The sequence below is a fragment of the Scleropages formosus genome, chromosome 5 (assembly GCF_900964775.1).
Source record: "Scleropages formosus chromosome 5, fSclFor1.1, whole genome shotgun sequence".
In the NCBI taxonomy this organism is placed as follows: Eukaryota; Metazoa; Chordata; class Actinopteri; order Osteoglossiformes; family Osteoglossidae; genus Scleropages; species Scleropages formosus.
This window is the reverse complement of record NC_041810.1, coordinates 20175874-20203363: the sequence shown is the minus strand read 5'-3', so window position 1 is coordinate 20203363 and position 27490 is coordinate 20175874. Positions and strand designations below refer to the sequence as shown.

Genomic DNA, 27490 nt, shown 5'->3' with positions numbered 1-27490 from the left:
GAGGTCTCAGCATGAGCCTTTGAGTGGGGGAAAAAAAACGAAAAAAGGATGATAGAGAATTACTCAGAATTAGACTGGCATGTGCCTCTAACATATACAGAGCTTCTTGAAAGCATGTGAACATGAACCCTATAGGGATGGTCATTATTCATGTATAAAATAGCAAAATAAACTCGTAAAACTGAAAACTGAAATCAAAACTTTTACAGCGAATAAATGATTTACACACTTGATTCTACACACCTACTTGGTTTAACTAGTGTAACTTGGAACTTGTTGGAATGATATGAAAAATGCCTGACAACCAAGTCCTACAATTATTTAAGCCCCTTATACATGCCATTCTTACTGGATAAATTCTGAGTAAATACCTTGATCATTTAGCTGAGACTTTTCTCCACAGCAACTGAAAATGTGAAGCTACATAACAGTCTGCTCATTTATTCTACTTTTTAAAAGCCATTTTTACATTTTCCATGCTCAATGCCATTATTACAGCAGGAGGTGGGACTCAAATTTACAACCTGGGTCCAGAACCATCATGGTACCTACTGTCTCCCTGTGAAATAACCTAAAGTTCATTTAAAAAAAGGAGAAAAGATGACGCTTGGAGCTGCTTTCCAGTTTTACATTTTCACTCAGATTTAAGCTTCACCCCTGGCCTGGTAATAAAAGAATGGCAGTTCCTCCCATCACCTCCTTACATAGAATTCTCTTCACATTTCTGCTCCTGGGTTATATTTCCATTCACACACTTCCATTAATCTTACGATCGTGCACCTGTTCAGAGCTACACGATTCCTGCTGCTTCTCGGTTACTTTGATTGTTGTCGCCGAGCTCTGACACTTAGACACTAAAGTCGCACTTCCGATCATAAGCGAGATGAAAGGACGGCGCGGCGGAAAAGCGACAAACGAAACGCGGCGAGCGAGCGCGAGCGAGCGAGCGAGGGCTGCGCTTCCATGTTGTCGGAGCGAGCGGGTCCATGATGTACCTGTCATCGTAGCAGAAATCGGCGCCCAGAGTGTTGACGTACAGGACGAGAGCCACGGTGCCGCACACGAGCTCTGCGATCATCTCTCGGAGGAATGAGAGAAAGAGGAAAGGAGAGGGAGAGGGAGTAAGTGCGTCAGGGCAATAAAAAACCCCCACTCCTCCAGGTCTCCTAATATTTTCTTTCTTCTTTTTCCGTGCCGCGCCTGAGCGAAAACAAATCCCGAATCCCCATCGCTGTGAAGCGGTTAAACGTAAACAACGTGGTGTTCCTCACTTTAACCCATTTTGGTGGCTTTCGGAGCAAAGCATGGGACACGGAGCATGTTCCTGATCCCAACTGCGAGACACTCCTCCGTCGGACTTACCAGATAAAGGGAACAGCGGCGGAGCGCGTGGTTAAAGGGGATTCCGCGCATGCGCGCTGCCCTGCTCCAGTCCCCGCTCCAGTCCCCGCTCCGTCAGCTGCGTGCGCGTGGAGGTGGTTCGCGGCGGGAGTGGCGATGTGGTAAAAACTGATGTAACGACAAAATTACTGTCAAGTTTTTTTTTTTTTTTCTTTTTTTAAATGAATTAGGGTTGGAACGTGACCCTTCCTCGTACGTGTTTACACTGCTTTTAAAACTGACTGGACTGCAGGCTGTATCGCAAATTTAGCTTTTCGCGGATTCCAAGTTTCTCGTGACTTAGAAAACTCGTGTCTTACATATAAAATTTTATTAGACAATTTTATTAAGCTGTTTGTCTCAGACTCCTCCGTGAACCGCCACCTTATCGTGGTGGAGGGGTTTGAGTGCCTGAATGAGTCCAGGAGCTATGTTGTCTGGGGCTACATGCCCCTGGTAGGGTCTCCCATGGCAGACAGGTCCTGGATGACAGACGAGACAAAGCGCGGTTCAAAAACCCCTTATGAAGGAAAAAGCAAGGCGTCCGTTTACCCCGCCCGGTATGGGGTCACCGGGGCCCCACCCTGGAGCCAGGCCTGGGGGGGGGGCTCGCATGCGAGCGCCTGGTGGCCAGGTCTATGCCCACGGGGCCTGGCCGGGCTCAGCCCGAAGCCATAACGTGGAGCCGCTCTTCGGTGGGCTCACCACCTGCCGGAGAAACCGTAAGGGGCCGGTGCATTGTGAGTTGGGCGGTGGTCGGGGCCGAGTGCCCGGCCAACCCAAACCTCGGGCGCCAACTCTGGTTTTTGGGACTTGGAATGTCACCTCACTGGCGGGGAAGGAGCCTGAGCTGGTGCGGGAAGTTGAGAGATACCGTCTAGATATAGTCGGGCTCACTTCCACTCACAGCTTGGGTTCTGGAACCACTCTACTCGATCGAGGGTGGACTCTCCACTATTCTGGCGTTGCCCAAGGTGAGAGGCGGCGGGCTGGTGTGGGCTTATTAATAGCCCCCCAGTTCAGCCGCCATGTGTTGGAGTCTACCCCGGTGAATGAGAGGGTCATCTCCCTACGCCTTCGGGTCAGGGAACGGTCTCTCACTGTCGTTTGTGCTTATGCGCCTAGCGGCAGTGTAGAGTACCCGGCCTTTTTAGAGTCCTTGGGGGGCGTGCTGGAAAGCGCTCCCACTGGGGACTCTGTCGTTCTACTGGGGGACTTTAACGCCCACGTGGGCAGCGACAGTGATACCTGGAGGGGCGTGATTGGGAGGAACGGCCTCCCTGATCTGAACCCGAGTGGTGAGTTGTTATTGGATTTCTGTGCTAGTCGCGGTTTATCCATAACGAACACCATGTTCATGCATAAGGGTGTCCACCAGTGCACTTGGCACCAGGACACCCTAGGTCGGAGGTCGATGATCGACTTTGTAGTCGTTTCTTCTGACCTTCGGCCATATGTCTTGGACACTCGGGTGAAGAGAGGGGCTGAGCTGTCAACTGATCACCACCTGGTGGTGAGTTGGATTCGATGGCGGGGGAAAAAGCTGGATAGACCTGGCAGGCCCAAACGCATAGTGAGGGTCTGTTGGGAACGTTTGGCGGAGGCCCCTGTCAGAGAGGTCTTCAACTCCCACCTCCGACAGAGCTTCAACCAGGTCCCGAGGGAGGTGGGGGACATTGAGTCCGAATGGACTATGTTCCGCTCCTCCATTGTCGGTGCGGCGGTGCGGAGCTGCGGCCATAAGGTCTCCGGTGCCTGTCGCGGCGGCAATCCCCGAACACGGTGGTGGACACCGGAAGTAAGGGATGCCGTCAAGCTGAAGAAGGAGTTCTATTGGGCCTGGCTGGCTCATGGGACTCCTGAAGCAGCTGACAGGTACCGACGGGCCAAACGGAGTGCGGCTCTGGCAGTCGCCGCGGCAAAAACTCGGGCTTGGGAGGAGTTCGGTGAGGCCATGGAGGAAGACTTTCGGTCGGCCTCAAAGAGATTCTGGCAAACCGTCCGGCGACTCAGAGGGGGGAAGCGGTGTTCCACGAACACTGTTTACAGTGGAAGTGGTGCGCTGCTGACCTCAGCTGAGGATGTTCTCGGGCGGTGGAAGGAGTACTTTGAGGATCTCCTCAATCCCTCCGACACGCCTTCCGTAGAGGAAGCTGAGGCTGGGGACTCGGAGGGGGACTCGTCCATTACCCTGGCTGAAGTTGCTGAGGTAGTCAAAAAACTCCTCGGTGGCAAGGCTCCGGGGGTGGATGAGATCCGCCCCGAGTTTCTCAAGTCTCTGGATGTTGTGGGGCTGTCTTGGCTGACACGCCTCTGCAGCATCGCGTGGAGTTCGGGAACGGTGCCCCTGGACTGGCAGACCGGGGTGGTGGTCCCTCTTTTTAAGAAGGGGGACCGGAGATTGTGTTCCAACTACAGGGGGATCACACTCCTTAGCCTCCCTGGGAAAGTCTATGCCAGGGTACTGGAAAGGAGAATCCGACCGATAGTCGAACCTCGGATCCAGGAGGAGCAATGCGGTTTTCGCCCTGGCCGTGGAACACTGGACCAGCTCTATACCCTCACTAGGGTGTTGGAGGGTTCGTGGGAGTTTGCCCAACCAGTCCATATGTGTTTTGTGGACCTGGAGAAGGCATTCGACCGTGTCCCTCGTGGCATCCTGTGGGGGGTACTTCGGGATTATGGGGTTCGGGGCTCGTTGCTACGGGCTGTTCGTTCCCTGTATGACCGGAGCAGGAGCTTGGTTCGCATTGCCGGCAGTAAGTCAGACCTTTTCCCGGTGCATGTTGGACTCCGCCAGGGCTGCCCTTTGTCACCGATTCTGTTCATTATCTTTATGGACAGAATTTCTAGGCACAGTCAGGGAACGGAGGGTGTCTGCTTTGGTGGCCGCGAGATCTCGTCTCTGCTTTTTGCGGACGATGTGGTCCTGTTGGCTTCATCGAATCAAGACTTGCAGCGTGCACTGGGGAGGTTTGCAGCCGAGTGCGAAGCGGCGGGGATGAGAATCAGCACCTCCAAATCCGAGGCCATGGTTCTCAGTCGGAAAAAGGTGGATTGCTCCCTCCGGGTTAGGGGGGAGTTGCTCCCTCAAGTGGAGGAGTTTAAGTATCTCGGGGTCTTGTTCACGAGTGAGGGAAAAATGGAGCGGCAGGTTGACAGGCGGATCGGTGCGGCGTCCGCAGTAATGCGGTCATTGTACCGGTCTGTTGTGGTGAAGAGGGAGCTGAGTCGTAAGGCGAAGCTCTCAATTTACCGGTCGATCTACGTTCCTACCCTCACCTATGGTCATGAACTCTGGATCATGACCGAAAGAATGAGATCGCGGATACAAGCGGCAGAAATGAGTTTCCTCCGCAGAGTGGCTGGGCGCACCCTTAGGGATAGGGTGAGGAGCTCAGTCACCCGGGAGGAGCTCGGAGTAGAGCCGCTGCTCCTCCGCATCGAGAGGAGCCAGTTGAGGTGGCTCGGGCATCTGTTCCGGATGCCTCCTGGACGCCTCCCTGGGGAGGTGTTCCGGGCTTGTCCCACTGGGAGGAGGCCTCGGGGCAGACCCAGGACACGTTGGAGAGACTATGTCTCCCGGCTGGCCTGGGAACGCCTTGGGGTTCCCCCAGAGGAACTGGAGGAGGTGTGCGGGGAGAGGGAAGTCTGGAGTACTCTGCTCGGACTGCTGCCCCCGCGACCCGGCCCCGGATAAAGCGGAGGAAGATGGATGGATGGATGGATGGATGTTTGTCTCAGAGACAGAAAAAAAATACACATGTGGCTGTTAGAGAAGACAAACTGTTAGCTCAGTTTCTCTGACGTACAAATATCATAACTGGAAATATTATTATAACCATACTAGTGAAGTATAGAGAATCTTTGGCTTGCCTCAGAAAAACATTTAAGAGATTTTAATCAATTAATGTATTATGTATAATCGTTTTTTTAATCTCATTGTTTTCCTGGGGGTTCAGTTTCCGATGTAAAACTAGAAATTAGCATTATGTAAACAAATATTTGAAACATTTTTTAAAGTTTTGAACAGGAGGAGTAACCGTCCTTTATGTGGTCCTTGAGTTAGAACATTGGTAATTTATAACCAGATGGACTTATTTTGGCCGTCCCATTAACTTTATTATCTTTTTTCTGAGTCCCGGCATTTGGAAAACCAAGTGTGATAAACAGATTGGTATTTGTGTTCACAAATCCTCCTCCTATTTACTGTGTTGACCTGATGCTCCACTGTGTCATGTTCCTCCTGCACGACAGGTTCCACAGGAGAATGAAGCAGTAGATTAGAGAAAGGAAAGTGAGTTGCGGTGTTATGGATGATAGTTTGGGGAGAACGTATTAAAAAATGTTTCACCTTAAATACTGATACTTTCATTTGCAATTGAGGACAACAAAACTGGCCGCGAGGAATCAACTGATTCGTCACAAATACGTTTGTCAGCATCTGCTTAGTTTCAGTTTGCAGTCAAAAAAAGTGTAAGTGACTGTTTATGCCCAGGTTGATTTTGTAAAAGTTTAAGATATAGCAATAACAAATAAATACACGCTTGAATGCAGGGGGGTGCGGTGGCGCAGTGGGTTGACCCACAGTCCTGCTCTCTGGTGGGTCTGGGGTTCGAGTCCCGCTTGGGGTGCCTTGCGATGGACTGGCGTCCTGTCCTGGGTGTGTCCCCTCCCCCTCCGGCCTTACGCCCTGTGTTGCCAGGTAGGCTCTGGTTCCCCGCGACCCTGTATGGGACAAGCGGTTCTGAAAATGTGTGTGTGTGTGTGTACACGCTTGAATGAAATTACTTAATGAATCTGCTCCCGCCCCACACACCACGGTGCCATTAGTTTCTACTCAGTGTGTTTCACTACCATCTAATGGCTCCAGGCAGAAATACAGATTATTTTCCATTGTAACAAAAAATTGGACTGTAAAGCAGTAAAGAAACAGCAGTTAAAAGTAAATAAACTGCGAAACGGAAAGTGTATTTACACATCTACAATTACAGCTGAACACGTGTGACGTAACCTTTTTGCAATTATACTAGTAATCTTAGTATTTCAACATTCACATTGAATAAACAGCATTTGGATACACCTGTTTTCAGGCCCTGCTCTTTATAGTTAGGTTTGTGCCCTAAGGTTCTTTTAATGATTCACCCTTTTAAATAGCTGGGTAATTCTTACTGGAGCAAACCAGGTTATCTTGCTAAAGGGAATTAGTGGAAGACTGGAGATTTAAACCCACATCTTCCTGATTGCGGTGCAAGGCTATAACCTCTATGGCACTTGCTGTTTTACTGCTTAATATCTGTGTGCACCCCAGCAGTGTTGCACATCATTTCCAAACCACTGTGGGAGATTGAGAAGTAAAGCTTGCTTTTCTTTTTTTGAAGAAAAATATTATGAATCATACAGAAACTGAATTAGCAAGTTAACTGAACTTTGTAGAATGCTGGCAGAGAAACTACATTTTAGTATATACACACACACACATTTTTGGAACCGCTTGTCCCATACGGGGTCACGGGGAACCGGAGCCTACCCGGTGTGTAGAACAATGACTACTGTTTAAATAAATATGAAAATATTCTGCTTCTATGACATAAAATGTGATCTTCTGAGGGAGTAGTTCCATCCCCCCCCCAACTTATGTGTAGATTTCCACTGACTTTCATTTGCTTCTAGGGAAATGTTGAGAAAACTTTGAGAGCATTGACTTTCCCACCAAAATCCTTGTCAGGCACAGGAGACAGGAGGTAAGGGAATGGATCTAAGTGCAGGTCTGATTTATTTCTGTTGAATTCACAGGGGCAAGCAAAGAGTGATGGTCATGGACAGGTGGGGGTCTTTCAAGGCACAGACATCATTGCAAGTGCAAGTGCAAAACAAATCTCAGGATCCAGGAGAGCCGACGCAGGGGCTATGGTACAAGGAGTAGACCGCTGAATCTGCAAGTCAACAAAGAGTAGTAATTTTGAGATTCCTCACCCCTCTGTGCTTACGGTGCTCCTTTTATACCTGGTTGTGCCGATGAGCAGCAGGTGTGGTCATTTGGCTTGCTGCTGGGGGCATGACAATCCTATTTTAGTGAAGTGGATGCCTCCAGGGCACCCCTAGATCCTTCTATGTGACCAGGAAGTACTGGCATTAGTTTATTCCATGAGGGGATGCATAGTAGGACACATTGCATGATGGAATCTTTCAGATGTTCTCACTGTTGTTTTAAATACGGTGAGAGAACATCTTGAAGGGCTTCATTTCATCAAGCTAGTGTTATTGCCATTGCTGTGCCCTCAGAAGTAGTGCTCTAGTTGGAGCTGTGTACCAAGAGCCAGATGCTAATGAGGCTCCAGAGACTAAATTAAACTCCAGATGAAACCTCTGCAAGCTCAGAGTTGTAGAACAGACTGCAATCTGGCTTTGTTGAATGCTGCCCCCTACAAAATATTTGGAACAGGGTCACTGCTGTCACATCCTCATCCACCGGTCCCTCAGCGACACCTGCTGCTGATTAAGGCAACTCAGTATAAAAGGGCGTCCCGGAAGCTTGTTGGTGTGGAACCTCCTAGAGAGAAATTGCAGTAACCAGTTCCCATGGGCTTTTTGGTCCCTTGTATGAGGGCTTTCCCTGTTCTTGATCCTCACCTTGTTGACTACGGTTCTTGTTCTCTTTTTCGGTTTATATGTGCTCATTGCTCAACCGTTGACTGTCCCCTGGCTACTCTTTTTGCCTGATCCTCTTTGCTCGTTAAAAGGCTTCCGAGCAATGCACTTAAGCTTTATTCACTCCAACGCCATGACAACTACAGTATATTGAGTCTTGTGCAGAATTGTGATATTTTGCCAGAAAATCTGATTGCGAACAAGATGTTCTGTAATAAGTCAATCTCTTTCTCCCAGTAGATCTAATGGATGTTTGAAGGATGATGGGATGTACCAGTCCCTATGGGGAAGTGGTCAGCCCCTTGAACACCCAGGCCTTGGTGATGCACGGACATCATGGAGCTCCTGGTTCTGTCCCATGGCCCTGCTCAGATATTCACCAGTTTTTTATTTTGTTGGTCCCTTTGTCCAAATGAGCTGACAGTGTTATTTCAGCAATAACAACGCACTGCTCTTTGGCACATGGGGAGACTAAGTGTGTGAACATGTACAGAACTTATGAACATTCCATTGTGGAACGTAATGAATTACCACACATGGAACATCACACGCAGGCACATCTAACACATACCCACCTACCATTATCAAACACCTAATTGCCATGACTCCTATATCTAAACCTCTGCTTGAGAGGGAGGAAAGACTGCGCTTGGAGTGAGAGATGGGGAGGGACCGGAGGCCAAAACTTTGGAAGTTTGTCTCTCTGTTTGTCTAAGTATTTCAATGACTTTGCTTCACTATGCAAACTATGCTTATATCTGATATCCCTTAGGGGTTTGTATTAAAAAGTGATTTTGGTAAATTTTACTTAGAGCATGAAAAAGTCCCAAATTGCTTCACTAGGGAAATTGTCTAAGAATCATCTCTGAATAACTGTGCTTTCCAACAATTGATTCTAAGTTGGGAGTCGGCTTGGTCTCTTCCTTCATCTGTTCTTCTTCACATTCCTTGGAAAGGGAAAAGCTCCTGGGAATCTTAGCTAACGCCATATTCAATTGAGGATCCTAAAATCCACCCATATCTGATTATAAATTTTATATCTGCCCATATCTGACTGGAAGTTTGGAAGTAATTCTTGAGCTTCCTGGATTTTTGATAACTAATATTATTAATATTACTATTAATAATAATAATAATAATAATAATAATAATAATAATAATAAGAAGAAGAAGAAGAAGAATAGCCTTTGCCAGTGTGATTCACCCTTTCTGCCATCAGAGGGAGACAGAAGAGAATTGCATCGTATGAGTTTAAACATTTAAGAAAGTTGTCTTCATTCTTTTCCACTTTAAATGATTATGTATTACAAAAAAGAAAAAAAAAACTTGGTTTTGAGTCTTTTAAAGATTTCTGTGCCAAAGCCCTCAACATGGTACGATTCTCGGAATCCTTTTTCACTTTGAAGCAGTTGTGACTGGAGTTATGCATGAATGCGTGTAAGACAATAATAAAATATATCACATATTTTACTACCACGGGATAAAGCGACCAGGCTTTGCAGTTTTACGTGGGTTCGAGCCTCACTCAATCTTTTGAGTAGTATGCACGTTTTCCACCTCTTGCCGTGGGTTTTTCTGGGGGCTCTGGTTTTCTCCCACAGTCCAAAGACACGTGTTTCAAGTGAACCGGTCACTTTAAATAGCCCATAGACTAGGGTGTGTGTGTGTGCGCGCGCGCGCGTTACTTTGCTCTGCTGTATAAATGGTTGAATGCTATAGTAATACTGTTAGTTCTAATCAGACGTCACTGGAGAAAAGCGTGTGCTATTTGAATAAATGTGCATGTAACGTAAAGTGACCGCTGTTTGCACAAAATATTCACAGAACTGAAAAGCCGTGTATACGGTGGTTTCATGGGCTTTTGAGCAGGTTTTCCGTTCAGCATAAGCGGAGCCCGGCTGGGTTGCCATAGTTACGGCGCTGCGGCCGACCGCTGAGGCGCGCGGCTCGGAGGGCGCGAGCGCATTCCGACACCGCGGCACCTGTTTGCCCAGGCGCCGATAAGACTCATTCGCAGTGTTTAAATAGTGAGTGTATCCGAGCCCGACCTCCCCGTGGCAACATTCGTACCATGTTTTACTTTTTGCTCGACGAGGGGAATGAAGTAGAACTCTCTGACTCGTTTACCTTCGCAGTTTCCTTCCGTTTCCTGCCGGACTGAGACGAGCGAGTGTCTGCGAGGCGCGGCGGACGGAGGTAGGAGCCGCGGCGCGAGTCGGTGTAAAACTTCACTACAAAACCGAGTAACCAAAGGCAGCAGCGCCATGGGCATGTTTTCCCTTTTACTTGCTATTTCTTGACTTTTATGTAAATAGATCTAAGATGCTCGTCACACAGACGGTTGCGTGCTTAGTTCGTGCTTTAGTAACACGTGTTCGCGGTGCAAGAACAACAACAAGTTGACGGTCTGGTGACCCAGGCTGGTCAAGTAACTAGCCAAGTAACTAAGTAGCTAATCATGTAACAGGTGAAACTTTCATTGTTTCATCGCCTGTCTGCTCCATTTGACGGATTTTACTCGATTACTTTGTCACGTAATTTTACTGGAAAAAAAAGGTGTTTTTTTGCTGTGTGGTGTATTTCAAACTTCCACACGGTCCCTGGCTGGTCTACACTCACTGGAAAAGGTGCCTCTTGCATCGAAACGAGGTAGCGGCCCGCTTTTACGGGGATGTATGTTTTATACGAAGCGTCACAAATTTTCTGTCGATCTAGCGATCGGATTTTTAACGGGCTGGTTTGCACCTGGTTGTCTCATTTATGTTTATACACAGAGAAAAGTTACTTATGATTAGTACTGCTCATTGAGATTCTCTTGTTTGATCTTTTTATTTAAAAAGTAAAGTGTGACGTAAGCGAAGGGCAGAGTGAAGCACGCGCACCCATGCGGCTTCGCTGTGTCGTTTTTCTGCGGCCCTTTTTAATTCTGTTCGCTCAACTTCGGAAGATTCTGGGGATGAATAAGCAGTAAATGTGAAAAAGTGGGATTGTAATAGGGTAAATACAAACTTAATATACAGCAACGTATCAGATAAATATTTGCCTAACCATCATCATCATCAATCATGTGTGATGTGTCTGATCATTATTCAGTATTAAGTCCTAGTGTAATTGTTTGAAAGTGTTGTATTGGTACAGTAGCTTCTTCAAGTTATACTCTATAAAACGACTAAATTACCATTAAGTGTTTAATTACTGAGAGGAGAGTATATATATTTTTTAATTTACTGTAGGACACGTGATTACACTGCAGGCTGCTGGGTTACATTATATTATCATTTTGAACATGAAGGTAGTCCTGCAGTGGATAGGCACCCAACCCCTGGGGGCAGCATCATGTGGAGCCTTTAGCAGATAAAGACTGAGTGCCTATTCACGTGTTATGCATAGCTGCAGTTTGTTTGCCCAGCTGGATCCTGTTCTTCAGGATCCTGTTCGATATTCCATGAACGGAAATCTGATGCTGGGGTGCAGGTACGCTGTATTAACTCAGGGTTGTGCTGTCGTCATCTTGAATTTGTGCGTGTGGGTCGTTCAGTATGACTTAATGGGTCGGTGTTGCTTTTGATGAAGATTAATTTAATGCACATGTTCAATAGGTCATCGGTTTGAGGAGCTTTTTACTGCTTCTTGGGTTTTTCATGCTGTGGGGGTCAGAGAACTTTTCAAGATCTTATGTGGGATAACATGGAATCCAGCAGATAGTTGTGGCCAGAAATACTGACACCCTTGCGCTTTTTGCAAGTAACTCATAGAAAAGTCCAGTTTGAAGTCCTCTTGAAAACCTGTACAGAGATTTGAAGACAGCAGTTGGGAGAAGGCACCCTTGGAAGTCCGAGAGAACCAGAGCATTTTGTACAAGAGGAGTGGGCCAGACTGCCAGTACAGAGGTGTTGGAAGATCATCGATAAGAGAATCACTTGAGTGCAGATATTATGACCAAAGCTTGTGCTGCCAAATATAAAGTCTAGGGTCTGAATAATCTTATCAATGCAGTTTCTTTTTATTTTCTGTTTTAAATGGATTTTATCAAGTCCTGAATCCAAAGAAAAGGTTCTGTAATATTGAAGGGACATACAGAATTGTAGCGACTGCATGCCTTTGTCAATTTCAGCTCTGAGTTAGTTGCAAAATGTGCAGTGGTGCCACTGTTTTACAGTGTGAGACATTTTGAGATATGTCTATGGGTTATGCGGCGAGCTTGAATGTTCATTGCTGCATTTCTAGGTTGTGTCCATCAGGCCACAGATGAAATGTTTCCTGCTACAGGCATGGCCAGTAGTAGCAAAAACAGTTTCTCGTAACATAAATGGAAGAAGGAGGAGATGAACTGATGGTCTTCAGGGTCATTTAAGGTTTTTGTCTGGAATTTTACACAATTTAAGACAGTTAATGGTTGTTGGTGAAATGTTTTGCATGAGGTACTTGGTACCTTGCCATTATACTGTAAGGCCACCGGATTTGTAGCAGAGTGTGGTATAAATTATACTGAAACCAAGGACTGGACTCCTGGCGAAAGAGAAACTCTCCTGCCCTATTTACAAATACTGGGTTTGACCAGTAAAATCCTTCATAATCTGCAGCCTGTGTTGACAGAATGGGTGGTGTGTGCTTTGTTCTTTCAGTGGTGTTTGGACCCCACCCCACAGTCTCCACACTCATATCCTCACCCCTGTCCCAGAGTAAGTGATGGTGTACTTGGCCAAGTCCCCTTCGTGTACATCACTGCAAACAGGCGGGTGTTACACGTGATGCCGCTGTGTCAACTAAATTGTCAAGCTGTGTTTAGCTACTATTCCATGTGTGCCATCTGGATCTCACGTGGTTCGTTCCACCATCTTTAATGTTCTACTACCTGCATCTATCTACAGGTGATAGTCACAGTGACCGACTTTTGCCATTAGTCGCAGTTCCCTCAGACTGTATTATGTGAACCCTACCGATTATATAATTAACGCGCATTCTTCTGCACCAACGGAATATTCACTTTTTCACTTGTTAGCTATTGTAAAAAAAAAAAAAAGTAACTCAAATGGAATCACAGACAAAATGATCTGTAAATAAAATGTTTTTGTTGAACGAAATCGCTGCTTGACACCCAAATACTGACTGAAACCGAAACGATAAGAATGATGAGGTGACTGCTCTAGGTGTGTGCGATCATAGGCTGCATATGTCACAAGCTGAGGATTGACGATTCTAGCTGTGCGCACTCAGCAAGAACCAACAGAAAGCTCAGTAGTAGTTTATTTTATTTAAAAGATGGGGGGGCAGATAACAGAATATTCTCTCAGGGGACCCAGCATTCCTTTCTACGCCCCTGTCATGTCAAAGACTTCCTGCACACCAGCCCTGTGTAGAGCCCTTTAAGGTGTATTGGAAAGCATGTTTTATGTCCTCTTTCTGTAGGCTCTCCCAACTAAGGAGGTTTTTGCAGGAGAATCACCTGGAGCACTGCGTGGGGCCAGCGGGGACACTTTGATGTGCTTCCCTTTAAGCCCTCTCCACATTCAAGGTGTGTCCAACCCATCTCCAGAAGAACTTTGACCCACATGAGTGTTGGTGGACAGCAGGGCCACAGAGCATGGAGGAGGCCCTGCACCGGAGCGCCTCAGAGCGAGCCCACGATGATGAGCGCCTGGATCTACTGGCGAAGACCCAGGAGTTCTTCCAGATCTGTGACACGGAGAACAAGGGGTTTGTCGCCCGCAGGGACATGCAGGTAGGGGGTCTGAAGAGGGTTGAAGTGAGTGGAGTTTGTCAATTGTTTATAATTTGAGAGGAAACGCTGTTAACCCAAGCAACCTACGTAACAATATCGGACAGCCTGTACCTTGGGAATCGTATTTGTATCTAAAGCTCTTCATCCATTGTTGACTTTCACTTCTAAGAACTCAGTTCCATGTTGCTTTGGAGGAAGGTGTCAGTGAAATGAATAAATGTAAATGTATTTTTTAAATTTCTGAATGGTGCTGGGTCAGAGCTATATACAGGCATGGAAAGTATGTCAAGAATGGTCAAAAAGCTTACAGTAGTTTGCAGGTATGGTGCCATACCACTATCTAATAAATTTCAGAAGGGTCTATAGACTTTCCACAATTCCTTAGAATTGTCACGCAAATTGAATGTTTAACTTTCTTCCACTTGAAAAGTTAACACTTCAGTCATCCACATATTTACAAAGGGAACTTCAGGTGTGGGCCACAGCATTGACATTTCCTTGACAAAGAGCAAATAATGTTAGGTAACGTCAATGTAGTGTTAGTAGAAAAAAGGACATCATCACATGAGGTGATCTTGTTTGAAAAGTTGACTTTCCAGTCTTCTGGCTTAGATGAAGATGAGCAAGATTCTTTCATTAATTGGAACCAGAGAGCCTGTACTTGATAGATGAAATTTGGCAGAGGAGAGTGTCGTTGTTTTTTCTTTCCATAACGAAGGCTGTCACCACCAGATAGGCGAATCCTGGTATGGAGAAAAGGGTATATTTTCATAAGGCATTAGAGTAGCTTTTATTGTACAGGACTCCTGTTCTATGAGAGTTGAGTGTACTTGCAATTATTCTCCTAATTATACAGCTGGGCAGTTTTTAGTGGTGCAAGTCAGGGTAAGTACCTGCTCAAGAGTACTGCAGCAGGAATGGGGATTCACACCAGGGTCCTTTAGTTGGAAGGTGAAAGGCCTAACCACTCTGCTGTGTGGAGCCCGAAAAGAATGTCTACTTGTTTGTTTTTCCTATTTATACAGCTGGGTATTTTACTGGCATGTTGAGGTTAAATTCTTTGTTCTGAGGCAGAGTTCAAAGTGTAAACTTTAAAATTACAAGGCAAGAGCTTTTGCCACTGTAGTACTGAGTTACTACCCTATAGACGTGTCAAAGTGGTGCTTGTGAATACTGAAATATTTTTTCAACTCACGTCCATCATTGATCTGTTGTCTTCCAGAGGCTGAATGGAGAACTTCCCCTGACACCAGAGGAGCTCGAGAATGTCTTTGACTCACTGGATGCAGATGGAAATGGTTTCCTGACGCTGGAGGAGTTCTCCAGTGGATTCAGTGAGTTCTGCCTCTAAAGCTGGTTTTGTTGTTGATTGGTAGAGAGGTGACCAAGCCTTATTGAAGGATCCCGTAATCAGAATAATATAGTAGGACCAGTAGTAGTGTACCTAGGGTGTGGTGGACTGTGGTGACATCTGTAGATTGGCATGAAGCTGGTTGGACCAAGGGCTTTATGTATCATGTTATCTCCAGGTGAATTCCTGTTTGGCCGGAGGATCTCGGTAGCAGAGTCCATGCCCGTGCTCTCACCCACCCTGGACTCAACAGAAACTTCGCCAGAACTGCTGTATCAGAGCCAGTGGGAGGAGAAGTTGTTAGCTGATGAGGATGAGGATGAGGATGAGGAAGAGAAACACTTCTCCCAGCTGATGGAGAGCCTCGGGGCAGACAGCGTGTTTGAGGAGTGAGTTTCCTTTTGGCCAGAGCTCTGAACTGCCTCCCCATGTACACTCAGTCAAATACTCAAGTCTGCCTTCTACTAGGGTGTGAGAGTGCTTACGCTCCCAAGCAGTTCCCACATTAGCTCTCTCGACCGTATGCCATCTTTCTGCAGCTTCCTTTAGCTGTTCTACAAGGATAAGTGAAGGATTGTCTGCAATAATTTTTCTATAAAATATAGAGGGTGGCGCAGCGGGTTTGGCCAGGTCCTGCTCTCTGGGACTGGGGTTCGAGCCCTGCTTGGGGTGCCTTGCGACAGACTGGCCTCCCATCCTGGGTGTGTCCCCTCCCCCTCCAGCCTTACGCCCTGTGTTACTGGGTTAGGCTCCGGTTTGCCGCGACCCCACTCAAAACAAGTGGTTTCAGACTCTGTGTGTGTGTCGAGGATCCTTTGTGACTTACCCTCATGTTTTCCTGTTGAATCTATGGGTTACATCTAATCTGTCGATTTGGAATTTACCGGTAAATGTCTCAAAGCTTATTTTTCCTATTCAGATCACACTAATATATGTTTTCAAAACCCACTACTTGTCCTTAAGCTGGTGCCAAGACCTTATTACTGAAATCGCTTTGAATGCGAACTCGCTTCATCAAATTTTTTTCTGTCATATTTTGGTATTATGGAAGTTTTTGCATTGTTAACATCACCTGCGCAGTGAAATGCATAGATTTAGCTGCTTTTTTTTTCCTTCTTACTTTCCACGCAAGAAGAGAACCTGTTCACCCCAACTCCTCAGAGGTTTATTTTCTACAGTTTCATGTCACTTTTGTTTTCCTACTGTTCATGGTGTTATGACCATTTTTGCCTGACTGTTTAGTTCTATGCCTCCTTCTGCTGAGAACAGTGCTGTATAAAAATAAACAGAAGTGAATATTCTGGTTAAGCCCCTCGCCATCCACCAACAGTTGGATGTAAAAAAAAAAAAAAAAAAAAAAAAAAATCATTCATACCCATGAATTCTTAGCCTCTGAATTCAGTTGTCAGAGGCTGTTTCGTTTTTGCTCTGACACTGTAAACCCCAAATTCACACCCCCCGAATTTTGATCCCAGGCCAGGTGAAGTGCGCAACCTGTGGGTGCAGCTGCGCCGTGACGAACCTCACCTCGTGTCCAACTTTGAGGAGTTTCTGGCCCGAGTCATCCAACAGATCAAAGTGGTCAATGATGAGAAGGAGGAGATGGAGAACACCCTCCGGAGGTAGCTTTTCTGAAATTTTGGCATTGCTCTGGAAAGGGTGGTGGAAACTGGGGTGGCCAGGGTATTACAGTAATACCCTACAGGATGTGTACGTTATCCTTTCCAAGTGACTCCTAATCTTTTTGGCAATACTCATCACCTTCTGATGTTAACTGTTCAGTGTACTTTGTGTATATGTGAACATGTTTAATGTGAACCTCTTAAGGCTTTTAGACACATGGCATTTTAACTGGGAACTTGAAGGAGAGTGGTGGACTAAATTAGACCTGAAGTTGGCACTTGATGTCTTTGTTTGACATTGGTTTGTAAGCTTTGAAATGAATCCATCTCTGTACTCTCTGAGGACCTGTGGGAAACCTGTGTCCAAACGCAAAGTCAAGGAGCTGAGGCACCACTGCTACCCACTACGCCACCAAAATAATCCTCTATATAGCAAGCATCCTTTTTTGATTAAAAAGTGGGATGTTAATAACCTTAGTAATATGTAATAGAATAAACTGTTTAATTTTGTGTTAACGTAAAAATGGTAATGAAAAGTAAAGGACAAATATTTCTATATATTTAATCTCAAATGGATGCTTTGTGGAAGGCTGATATAGTTTATTCTTTTCATACTGGGTTTTGTGTGTCACTTTTTTTTATCCCATGGAATTTTCCTCCCAGCTTTGCATTCTTCTCTGTCCTTGATTCTGCCTGTTATTTTTCAGTTTTTTTTTCCATTTTTCCTCATTCTGATTAGAAAGGCTATTCAATTGGTTTGTGTAACTATGCAACAGCATTTCTTTGCAGTTATCAGAAACAACTTGGAGAATAGTTTCCATATTTTACGAATCTGACTCAAATGAAGAAAAGAGATTTTGCACAAAAGTGACAATCTGTATATCAATTTTGAACATGAATATGCTTGAAAATCAACTTTGAACCAGTGCTGAAAGCCATTTTCGTTGTCCACTGGGCTTTGAAATGGCCATTAAGATGTAATGTGGTTGTAGCCTTTTCTATATCATCTTCAAAGAACTTAACACACTAATCAAGATTGAGGCTCCAGAGGATTTAAACCCATGGCTGACATGTTTTCACACAGGAGAGCAGCAACGCATGATGATGAAATCCAGCATCTCTATGAGGAAATGGAGCAGCAGATCAAGAGTGAAAAGGACCGCATCCTCCACCAGGTGATGCTCGGCTCATGACGTCTTGCTGCCAGTGACAGCTTGACCGTGTTCTGAATCTTCTGACCCCCTGTCACTGTCCACAGGACTCTGAGCGCTTCCTGTCTCGCAGCCAGAACCTGGAGCTGCAGCTGTCCAGTAAAGAGCGGGAGCTGGAGAACCTTATCCAAAAGCAGAAGAGGGTAAATAGGGGGCAGTCTTAAAAGATCAGCATTGAATGGAGATTTAAACTGAGCTGGTTAAATTCTACAATTGAATTGTGAAATGAAGGCTTTTTTTAAAAAAAAAAAAATTTCCCACAGTCCACTATATTAAATAGCTACAATTCCAGAGCTCCTTCTCTATGTACATTTATGTGCACTGTATGCGTGTCCTGACTGGTGGGGTGTGAATCCCTCTTCCCCCCCCCTCCCAGTTGGAGAGCCAGTGGCAGGAGCTCCACAGCGAACAGCGGCAGACTCAGGTGGAGAATGTCAAGCTGAAACGGATCAACGAGGAGTTGGTCAGGGAGCTGGAGCGCACCAGCCAGGAGCTGACCCTCACCCAGGACCAGCTGAGTCTGCTGCAGGAGCAGTCATCTCATCTGCGCGAGGACCGCGAAATGTGCGTCCCCCTCTTACGCGCTCCATTAGGGCTGTTTCCTGCTCGCACCTCAGGCTGTGGGCTAGACTAGTGAAATTTGAAGGTGGGGGACATCACTTTACACACAGTTCTCCCATACTCTGATCGTCCAGGTGTATGAACTCTGAATTTTGCTCACCACATGATTACTCAGATTTGTAAAAGAAGCCCACTTGGTCCGCTCCGCTGTGGTCCTGTGAGTGATGCGCTGGCAGTAAAATGTGCCTTTTCACTGATCTGCTACTGAGATAGTCCCAAGGTCAAATGGTACATGACATTTGTGGTGATTTTAATTTAGTCCTAACAAGCTGCCATCTTGAGAAACGATATTTATATTTTGACTGTTCATAATTTGAGATTTTTTTTATCTGACATTTCATATCTCGCAGCGGGATTGGCCGGGTCCTGCTCTCTGGTGGGTCTGGGGTTCGAGTCCCGCTTGCGGTGCTTTGTGATGGACTGGCGTCCCATCCTGGGTGTGTCCCCCCTCCCCCAGCCTTATGCTCTCTGTTTTTGGGTTAGGCTCGGGCTCACCGAGACCCCACTTGGGATAAGCAATTTCAGTCTGTGTCTGTGTATTTCATATCTCCGAAAAATGTCATTACCATAATGCATTTGGATTTAAAATATGTAAATAAGTAGCAACCCAAATTACAGTACTGTTAAAATGTGAAATAATGCTTATTAATATTGTTAGTCTCAATCTACTATGAACAAATAATTTCAAATTATGGTGTCTGGGACATGCTTCACATTAGTTACATTTGTTGTAGTGGATGTCATAGTTTGAACAAAGTTTACATATCTATTTTTTTCCCCATCAAGAAGTGAAGATTAAAGAGGAATAGAAGCTGAGTTGAGCTTTCATTTTTATAAATGTAATTTTCTCTAACTTCTAACACTATTCTTATTACTGTAACAGAATTTTGTAGAAAATCATAAGGAAATTGATATGATTAATCATCATTTTGGTGGCATCCATGATGACTTAGCAACTATTTTGCTAACATTTCTCCTCTTTTCCCCACATTAAAAGGGCTGAAATGTTAGCAAAATAGTTGCTAAATCATCATGAATGCCACCGTTGTAATTTCTCATTACCGTAACGGCTCCATAGAATTTTCTCACCTCCTTTGGGTTAAATTTCATGAGACTGACCTTACCGTCTCGTACAGGGAGATGTACCGTGTTACAGAAGGACTCCAGAGGGAAAAGGCAAGTCTGCTAAAGCAACTGGACCTTCTTAGGTGAGACCCACACTCATTAAGGACTCATAAAGGACTTTTCAGAGAGATAACAATGGACAAGGGAATACGGAATAATCTAACAATAAGGAGAAAAGAAGCACGTACCATCCTGTTCCATGTGGAGTTCACTGTTCTCTATGAGCAAGCTACTTTTTTCTTCTCCACAGGGAAATGAACAAGCATCTTCGGGATGAACGAGACATGTGTTACCTGGTATTTGACTACACGTGCTATTTGAGACTACAAGCCCCAGTTGTCTTCCACTGCAATAAATTGAATTTTTTAAACCTGGAGTAGAGTGTTCTTGGTTTTCCTCAGTGGTAAATGTTACAGTGGGGGGGGGGATTTCTATTCATATGAAGCACTGTTGAAGTAAGTGAAAGGTGAAATGTTCATTTTTATTAACAAAGAGTTTAAAGTAGACCTGTATAGATCGTTGTGTGGCAGTTTCCTGCCTGTTACATTCAGTCCTCTTCTTCAGAAACCTGTTACTCCAGCCACAGCACCCTCTCAGAATCAGAGATCTGGATCCACCCCCCTGAAGTCCGCAGAGAGAAGACCATCCGGTAAAAGGTTAGACATTTTTCATAATCTTCATTTCAGTCTTGTTGGCTTTCTCAAAAATACTCATAAAAAATGTTTCATGACAGTGTTTAAAGTTTTTTGTTGTGGTTTTTTTTTTTTTTTTTTTTTTTCTTCTTCTTCCTCCCTCCTTCTATATTTATTTATTTATTTATTTATTTATTAGTACGTTCAACAAAATACACTTGTACTGCATGTTATGAAAATCCGAATTAGGAATTTTTGAAGATATTAGCATTTCCCCTTTTGTTTGATTGAATTTTGTTTTGTGTTATAAAATGTTTGTTGCAAAGGGGGAAAAAAAAAAATACCTGCTTTTTCTCTCTTCTATTAAAAATGCATTCAGATAAAACTGAAACAGTACTTACGAGGGGGATATAGCTACAGTTTTTTAGTGTATTATCCAGATTATTATCTGGATCTGAAAATGTCCATATGCTGATTAACGTGCTGCATTAGTTGCTTCCTCCTGGACAAATTTCTTATAGTTTAACATGTCACACAGTAGGCATTTAAGGTAAAACGCTTTTTAATATGTTCTCCGTACACAATACTCCATTACATTGCAACTCATACTTTTTTGTTTGCTGTCCAAAGTGCAGAAGCAGCAAGAATTCACGTATATAAAACAGAAAACACTGAATAGGAATTGCTGTCTTTTTTTTTTTTTTTTTTTTTTTTGGAGTCATTTTAAAGCAGACTTAAGTTTAATATTTCATGTTAATAAAAGGAAATAAATTTACATTTCCTAATCAGCGCACCCTGTCTCATGTCTAATCCCTCTTGGTTTTGAGGAAAACTGAGACCCTCATTATATAAGCTGTTATGAATATAGAATAAAGTGTTACATTTAATTTTTAATTCATTATAACTTTGTTTCAACAGAACCTAATGTGTATGAAGTTGTAAAATGGATTAAAGCTGTATTAAGCTTTTATTGATGGTGACACTATTGTTTGCAGTTAAGGTCAGCTCCAAGTTATGAACCGACTCCCAGTCCTTATTGTGCTCGTAAGATAAGGTACAAGCATAGCAGGATAGAAGGCAGAAGTTATTGTGGTATTCTCAAGGTGAGGCGGCAGATTTAATCTATGGTAATGAGGTCCCAGGTTAGTGGTTAAGAAATCCTGTGGTGCTTTTTTTTTTTTTTTTTTTGTATTATATGTTCAACTTGGTGTTAAAACAGCTCCAGCAGCAGAATTATAAGATGCAGTACAATGACTGTTAGAAAAAGCAGCATTGAAATAGTGTGGTCCAGTTGTCACTTCTTTCATGGCAGTGAAGATGAGAACGGAGCTACGCCGTACTTCAGGAGGAAGAGCTCACTGGGACTCAGCGGACTCACTCAGGAGGTAGAGGCCGAGGGTGGTCCAACAAATCGGCGACACCTGCCCAGAATAATCTCGATTGAGGAGGACCACCTGCCCCAGTTTCTGCAACAGGAGTTTCAGGCTCAGCTGCAACAGCTGAGTGAGGAAGAGGAGCAGCAGAAGGAACAGTTGACAAATGGCATCCAGCCTACTCATACTCCGTCGCCCAGCAAGGTCTCCTCCCCCAGCGATGAGGGTACACCGCTCTCGCCTAGGGGGCAACCGGTTGGCAAGGAAACGATACTCCCTGTAAGAATGAAAGCGTGCACAAAGCTCTTTAGCGGTGAGGAGTGCATGGTGCAGTCAACATGTCGATACTCATGTATAGTGTATCACGTACATAAATGCTACTCATTTGTATATGCTGATACGCACAGTCCGTACAGATGTATGCTGTCTAAATGGGCATGTTCATATATTTATGTGGATGTATTCATATGAAGTACAGTATTAACATACAGGGGATTCTCAAGTTATGCAATATGTGACTTACGATGGCTCTTTTACTCAATATTTTTGAGTCCCAGCATTTGGTCATAACATATAATGACGACTGTTCCATCTGCTGTACCATAACATCGGTTGGACTTTCCATCCCAAGGCACCCATATGTATCGGTCATTGGTGGATCACAGGCAGTGTTTAGGTGTCTAGCATTGGTTACATTTTGCTTACAAAACTTTTTACTTGAGTCCCTTCAGGTTACTTATTTAAAATTAATAACTATTTACTCAAATATAACTTGCCCTCGTATGTCTCGCACCCCTAATTTTACTTTACAAAAAAAGAAATTACTAATGAAACAGTTTTAATTATAGAAGCATTGCCACTAAAGATTAAAATATATTGCGTGATGAAGGTGAGCGGCTGATCGCGTAAATAACGTTAATTAAAATTTAAATGCATTAATTTTATAACTAATGTGAGCAATTATGAATACTGAGGATTTAATTATAAAGGTCAATTTAATTTTTTCCCAAAAAACTTTAGTTTCTGAAAATTCCCGCATATATCTTTCACCCCTTTTTTTTTTTTTTTTTTTTTTAAGTGCATGTTATATTCCCGTAAATACGGTATTTTAAATTTACGAAACTACCAAGCAAAAAAAAAAGTTCATGTTCATTTTGGTCTTCTTTATAATTACTGGGACTGTGTTTCATTTTATGGTTACAGTATAATATATTACTATACTGCATTATACTATAGCGTTATTAAAATGAACATTGTGTGAAGCTAGTGCTTTGCTGTGTTTTTCACTATCATACAATGTAGCATTTATGCATGTTGTGTATATATCCTTATAGGCCATATGATGTGTGACAAGGGATATTCGCCTAATGACAGAGATGAGTTTACGCAAGGGTTGTCGGGACAACCCATCTTTACCGGAGGACTGCCTGTCCTTGTTCCTGGGTGCAGTTAAAGTGGAGCCAGGGAAGCTGAGAAATCTTGGCTTACGCTGTAGCCTACTGACTGCCATTTTTGTGTCGACGTCACTTCCAGGATGAGAAACCCGCTTCTGCTCCGGACCGCCTGTTCAAGATTGTGGTGGTGGGCAACTCTGGGGTGGGCAAGACCTCCCTGCTACGCCGCTTCTGCGACGGCTTCTTCCACGCTGGCACCTCGGCCACTGTAGGTGCGTGAGAGCTTTCGCATGCTGGACCTAGTCAGCTGCCTATGCCTTAAGTAACTGCTTTTGTTAGGTTTCCCCCCACCTTTTATCTTGCATGTTTTTATCCCATGAAGGGTCACGTGAAAAGATTCAAGTCCCGTTTTCATTGGCTGTCCTTGCTCCCCAGCAAAAGAGCAATACAACTTGCAGGACTATGACTCTCATGGAGAGGAATTAACACCCAGATGCGTTGCATGCAGCGTTCCCAAAATGTAACTCAATAACCAGTCAAGTTATTGTGGGTACTTCATGATTTACCCTCATATTTTACGGTACAAGAAATAAGCCTTTGTATATTTGGAAATGATTGGTTATTTAGAAATAAGTATTTCAGGTGATGTTTATTTCTGACAGTCACGTCAGTGTAGTTCCAAGCATGTTTTGTTTTCCGAACCGCTCATCTCTCGATGAAATGCCCCAAAAGGTATAATTTGTGGTGCTCTGTCCTCAATAGGCATCGATTATATTGTGAGGACACTAACCGTGGACGACACCCAGGTGGTTTTCCAGCTGTGGGACACAGCGGGGCAGGAGAGGTGTGTGAGGTTTCTTTTTTTTTTTTTCTCCTTTCTTTTCTTTCTTTCCCTCTTCTCTTCACTTTTACACGGCTCAGTGTCTGACATTCCTGCTGCTGGCTACCAAAAACCTACACCTTCCCGGCAGGATCTGAGCTGAAGCCATGATGAGGGTTTCCTAGTTCTTGTTCCTCCTGCAGGTTCCGCAGCATCACCAAACAGTTCTTCCGCAAGGCTGATGGTGTGGTGGTCATGTACGATATCACTGCCGAGCAGAGCTTCAAGGCTGTGCGCCAGTGGTTGTCCAGTGTGCAGGTGAGCGATTGTACCCCTGCAGTTATGTAATTGGCATTTTGGTCCAGAGCAGTTTCTACCGTTTACTCTGTGTATTGTATGTGTTATATTTACAGTGGAAATCAAGTCTACACACTCGTATTGAAATTTAAGGTTTTGTTGATATAAAGACTGAGAACAATATTTAAATGAAAAATAAAAGGGTGACTTTTGTCATTCCAAAGTCAACAGGACTATCAGAGGACCTTCAAAAAAAATTGGGCCTTTTTTTCTTTTTATGATTAAATAAATAGAAGTTATGCACCTTGTATTTTCAGCTGTGTGTATTAATCTCACACACACTCTGGAATCCCACATTGTCTCTCACATAAAATAAATAAAGCACTTATTTGTCATACAGGAAGGGGCAGGGGAAGATATTCCTGTCTTGCTGCTGGGGAATAAAACAGACAGGGAGAACAAAAGAGAAGTCCAGAGGAGGCTAGGCGAGATCCTGGCCAAGGTGTGTAAATAGACCCCCTTGAGGCAGTCCTGTACACTGGTACTCTAATTTGTAAATACATAAAGGTGTCATCAAAGTTTTTTTTTTAAGTGATGATGGTGATCAGTTTGGACCTCATGTAACTAGCCCCCTCGTCATGTCACTAGGAGTTTGGACTCCTCTACTGGCTTTACAGATACTGTTTTGAAAAACAGAAATGTTAAATATTTTTCTTTCTTTTCAGGGTGTGGGTTTTGTTGCACTTACTGTATACGGTATCAGCAGCATTCCTTTAACACGCGTTTTCCTGTGTCCCCTGCAGGACTGCCAACTTGAGTTCTACGAATGCAGTGCTTTTTCAGGCTACAATGTGACAGAGTCCATGGTGCACCTGGCCAGGTGAGTAGAGACCCCTGTGTGTCTTCTTACCACTTAGGAGTTGGCTGTTCAGGGTCCCTGGATTAAGCTCATTAAATAATTAATGCCCGCATTGATTTTTTTTTTTTTTTTTATTTTTTAAAAATGTTCATAAGTATTTACATTTACACTTATTTATCTGACCCTTTTCTCCCAAGTCACTTACAGTGTTAAACTTAGTTATTTACCCCTTTTATGTAGCTGGTTAATTTTACTGGAGCAGTAAAGGTACTATAGTAATATCTGAGATTCAAATGAGCAACATTTGAATCCAAAGGTATCATCTAATCATTACGTTATCAGCTGCCTTGTATGTCCCTATACGTATAAATATTTATGTATTTGTATATTTCAGTGGAAACAAAACTTAAAAAGAAAAAAAAAAAAGCTGTCCTATGAATTGGACACTTGATGTCCACACTTTTTTTGACAAAAGTAATGATGATTATTGAAATAACTGCTATTGAGAAAGTAGTTTTGTTTTTTTCTCTTTTCTGCCATTTCAGTGCAATTACTGTATTGTCATCTGATTCTACTGAATGTTGATATTCTGCTGTTGCTTCTACAGTTTTGAATACATCTTCTAAAAAATATTGGGGGGGGGGGGGGGAAATCATCTTCATCAACTTCCCAGTACATGCAGAAGAGGGGAAAACATTTCATGATATGCTGTACTACTTGTGGGATACCAGTATTTGCAGAATTGCCATCATATAACATTAAGAATTAATTTCCAATAGATATGATTCTACCAAATTCCGAAGACTAAAAATGCGGACACTTATACGTTGAAAACTAAGTTTTAGTGTCAAGATAAAACACAGAATCACAGCCCCATCATATCATTGTAATGTTAATCAGATGTTTTTATAACCAACCCTCACCAAGGTCATGTAGACCAATTTAAAGACCCTGTTGTATAAATAGGGTGCTAATGGGCTCATCTTTGGGTAGAACTGAGGTGCAGGAGTTCAGTGCAGACCATGAGTTACACAGGTGGGAGGTAATTTGGATTTAGAAAACCAGTGAAATGAAGATGTGTTTTGGTGGACGTTTCCTCATGATACCCCAACAGGGTTTTACCAGCGTCCTTCTTTACCAGCTCTACAGCCACACTCTGCTTTAACGGCTTTTTCAACTTACATATTTCCATGTGTTCTCTGGTAGGATTCTGAAGGAGCAGGAAGACCAGGAAAAAGAGAAAACGGTGCAGTTGTTGGATGACTCGTCCAGGAAACGGTCTTGCTGCTTACGGCAGTGATCGTCTACCAAGGTACGGCTCGACCGTCCATCCTGACGCGTCCGACTAGTACGCAATGTCCTCACCCTGAGAATCTCCATGAGAGTCACCAAGGGCTGCGAACACATTCCTGTGTAGAGGACCCAGTGCTGTGGTGGTGTGCTGAACCACCAGCTGCGCTTACAGCGGAATGACTTTATCAAAGGCACTCGGCACAAATTATACAAATGAACGTATGTATGTATATAAAATGGTAACCTAATGTAACCTAACACTCAGATGTGCAATTATGCCAGTTTACGTTATTAGTATACTAATGTTTGTTGGTGTACAGACCATATGATTATTGGTGTGTATTATCTTGGTGTGAGAAATGCAACTCAACAGTTTTGACAAAGCCATTTTTGGGTGTACTTTTTTTATAGATACAAAATAATTGGATTTGCGGTAAATTGCTCAAAAAAGGAATACTATACTGTGCTTTTAATTAAGTGTACATGTTTTGCTCCTAGCCATCAAAGACCAGCCTAGCCATCATTAATGTTTTAATGTCTGTTTTAAAGTCTGAGACTTGACATATGGCCACATGTTACCATATGGAGGTGATGTGCCAGGTGTTGAACTATTTATAAAAAAAAAAAAAAAAAAAGTGTTGTATGACATTTACAGTAACGGTTTCAGACCATGTTTGTGGCCAGGTTAAACCCCCAGGGTTTTATTACCTTTTGGTCTCCTAGACTCAGCACTCGTCCACTTTACATTTCCGTTTGTATATGTGACAGTTATTATATGTGCTGTTGATACTGCTGTTTATTGTGCAAAATCATTAATAAATGAAGCAATTGAGCTCGTTCTTGGTTCTTGTGGAAGGTTGGGTTGGTTGTCTTTAGGTAACATCTTGGAATTTTTCCCATAAGGCCTCTCCTGTACAGCTGAGTCCTGATTTTTCAGCTGCAGATGTTTTTTGCATTTTTTATGCTGGACATTTTGAAAAATGCCTTTGGAAAAACTGTCTGGTTTAAAGCTGCGTGCAGTGTCCGCAGTGCCGTTCTCCCTTCCATACACATCCTACTCTGTAAGTTTCTTTTTTTTCTTATTATTTAAAAACCTCTGTTAGGTGTGTGCTGAATTGTGACAATGTACTATGTGACAG

General features: G+C 43.9%; 2 protein-coding genes across 8 annotated transcripts in view; one reads left to right on the top strand and one right to left on the bottom strand.

The window, feature by feature from the left end:
• The window catches only part of LOC108935885 (protein O-mannosyl-transferase TMTC2-like), a 29169-nt gene extending 27817 nt beyond the window's left edge, over positions 1–1352 (bottom strand). The window contains exon 1 of the mRNA XM_029252454.1: positions 996–1352. Within this exon, the coding sequence (XP_029108287.1) occupies positions 996–1078 (83 nt within the window). The 5' untranslated portion in view covers positions 1079–1352. The remainder of the gene's footprint in view (positions 1–995) is intronic.
• Positions 1353–9365: 8013 nt separating this feature from the next.
• On the top strand, positions 9366–27178 carry LOC108935891 (ras and EF-hand domain-containing protein-like). Of its 7 annotated transcripts, XM_018754860.2 has the most exons (20): positions 9970–10058; positions 10167–10227; positions 12657–12713; positions 13441–13753; positions 14976–15087; positions 15283–15493; positions 16580–16726; positions 17811–17901; positions 17985–18080; positions 18314–18501; positions 19695–19766; positions 19934–19979; positions 20248–20339; positions 21628–21967; positions 23222–23354; positions 23845–23926; positions 24106–24220; positions 24600–24701; positions 25003–25079; positions 26265–27178. In XM_018754860.2, exons 4-20 carry the CDS (start codon positions 13616–13618, stop codon positions 26356–26358), a joined length of 2136 nt encoding a protein of 711 aa, XP_018610376.1. In that variant the 5' UTR covers positions 9970–10058; positions 10167–10227; positions 12657–12713; positions 13441–13615; the 3' UTR covers positions 26359–27178. The 7 variants fall into 7 exon arrangements, with proteins under 7 accessions (XP_018610378.1, XP_018610376.1, XP_018610379.1 ...); XM_018754863.2 differs by lacking the exon at positions 12657–12713 and having other exon boundaries at positions 20248–20332; positions 21633–21967; XM_018754858.2 differs by lacking the exon at positions 12657–12713.
• The last annotated feature ends 312 nt before the right edge of the window (positions 27179–27490 follow it).

Excerpts from the sequence above, each read along its gene's own strand:
- LOC108935891 (XM_018754862.2), top strand. The coding sequence starts at position 13,616 with ATGGAGGAGGCCCTGCACCGGAGCGCCTCAGAGCGAGCCCACGATGAT. Across the intron at positions 16,727-17,810 it reads ATGGAGAACACCCTCCGGAG|GAGAGCAGCAACGCATGATG; the intron begins GTAGCTTTTCTG and ends GTTTTCACACAG. Across the intron at positions 23,355-23,844 it reads TGGCACCTCGGCCACTGTAG|GCATCGATTATATTGTGAGG; the intron begins GTGCGTGAGAGC and ends TGTCCTCAATAG.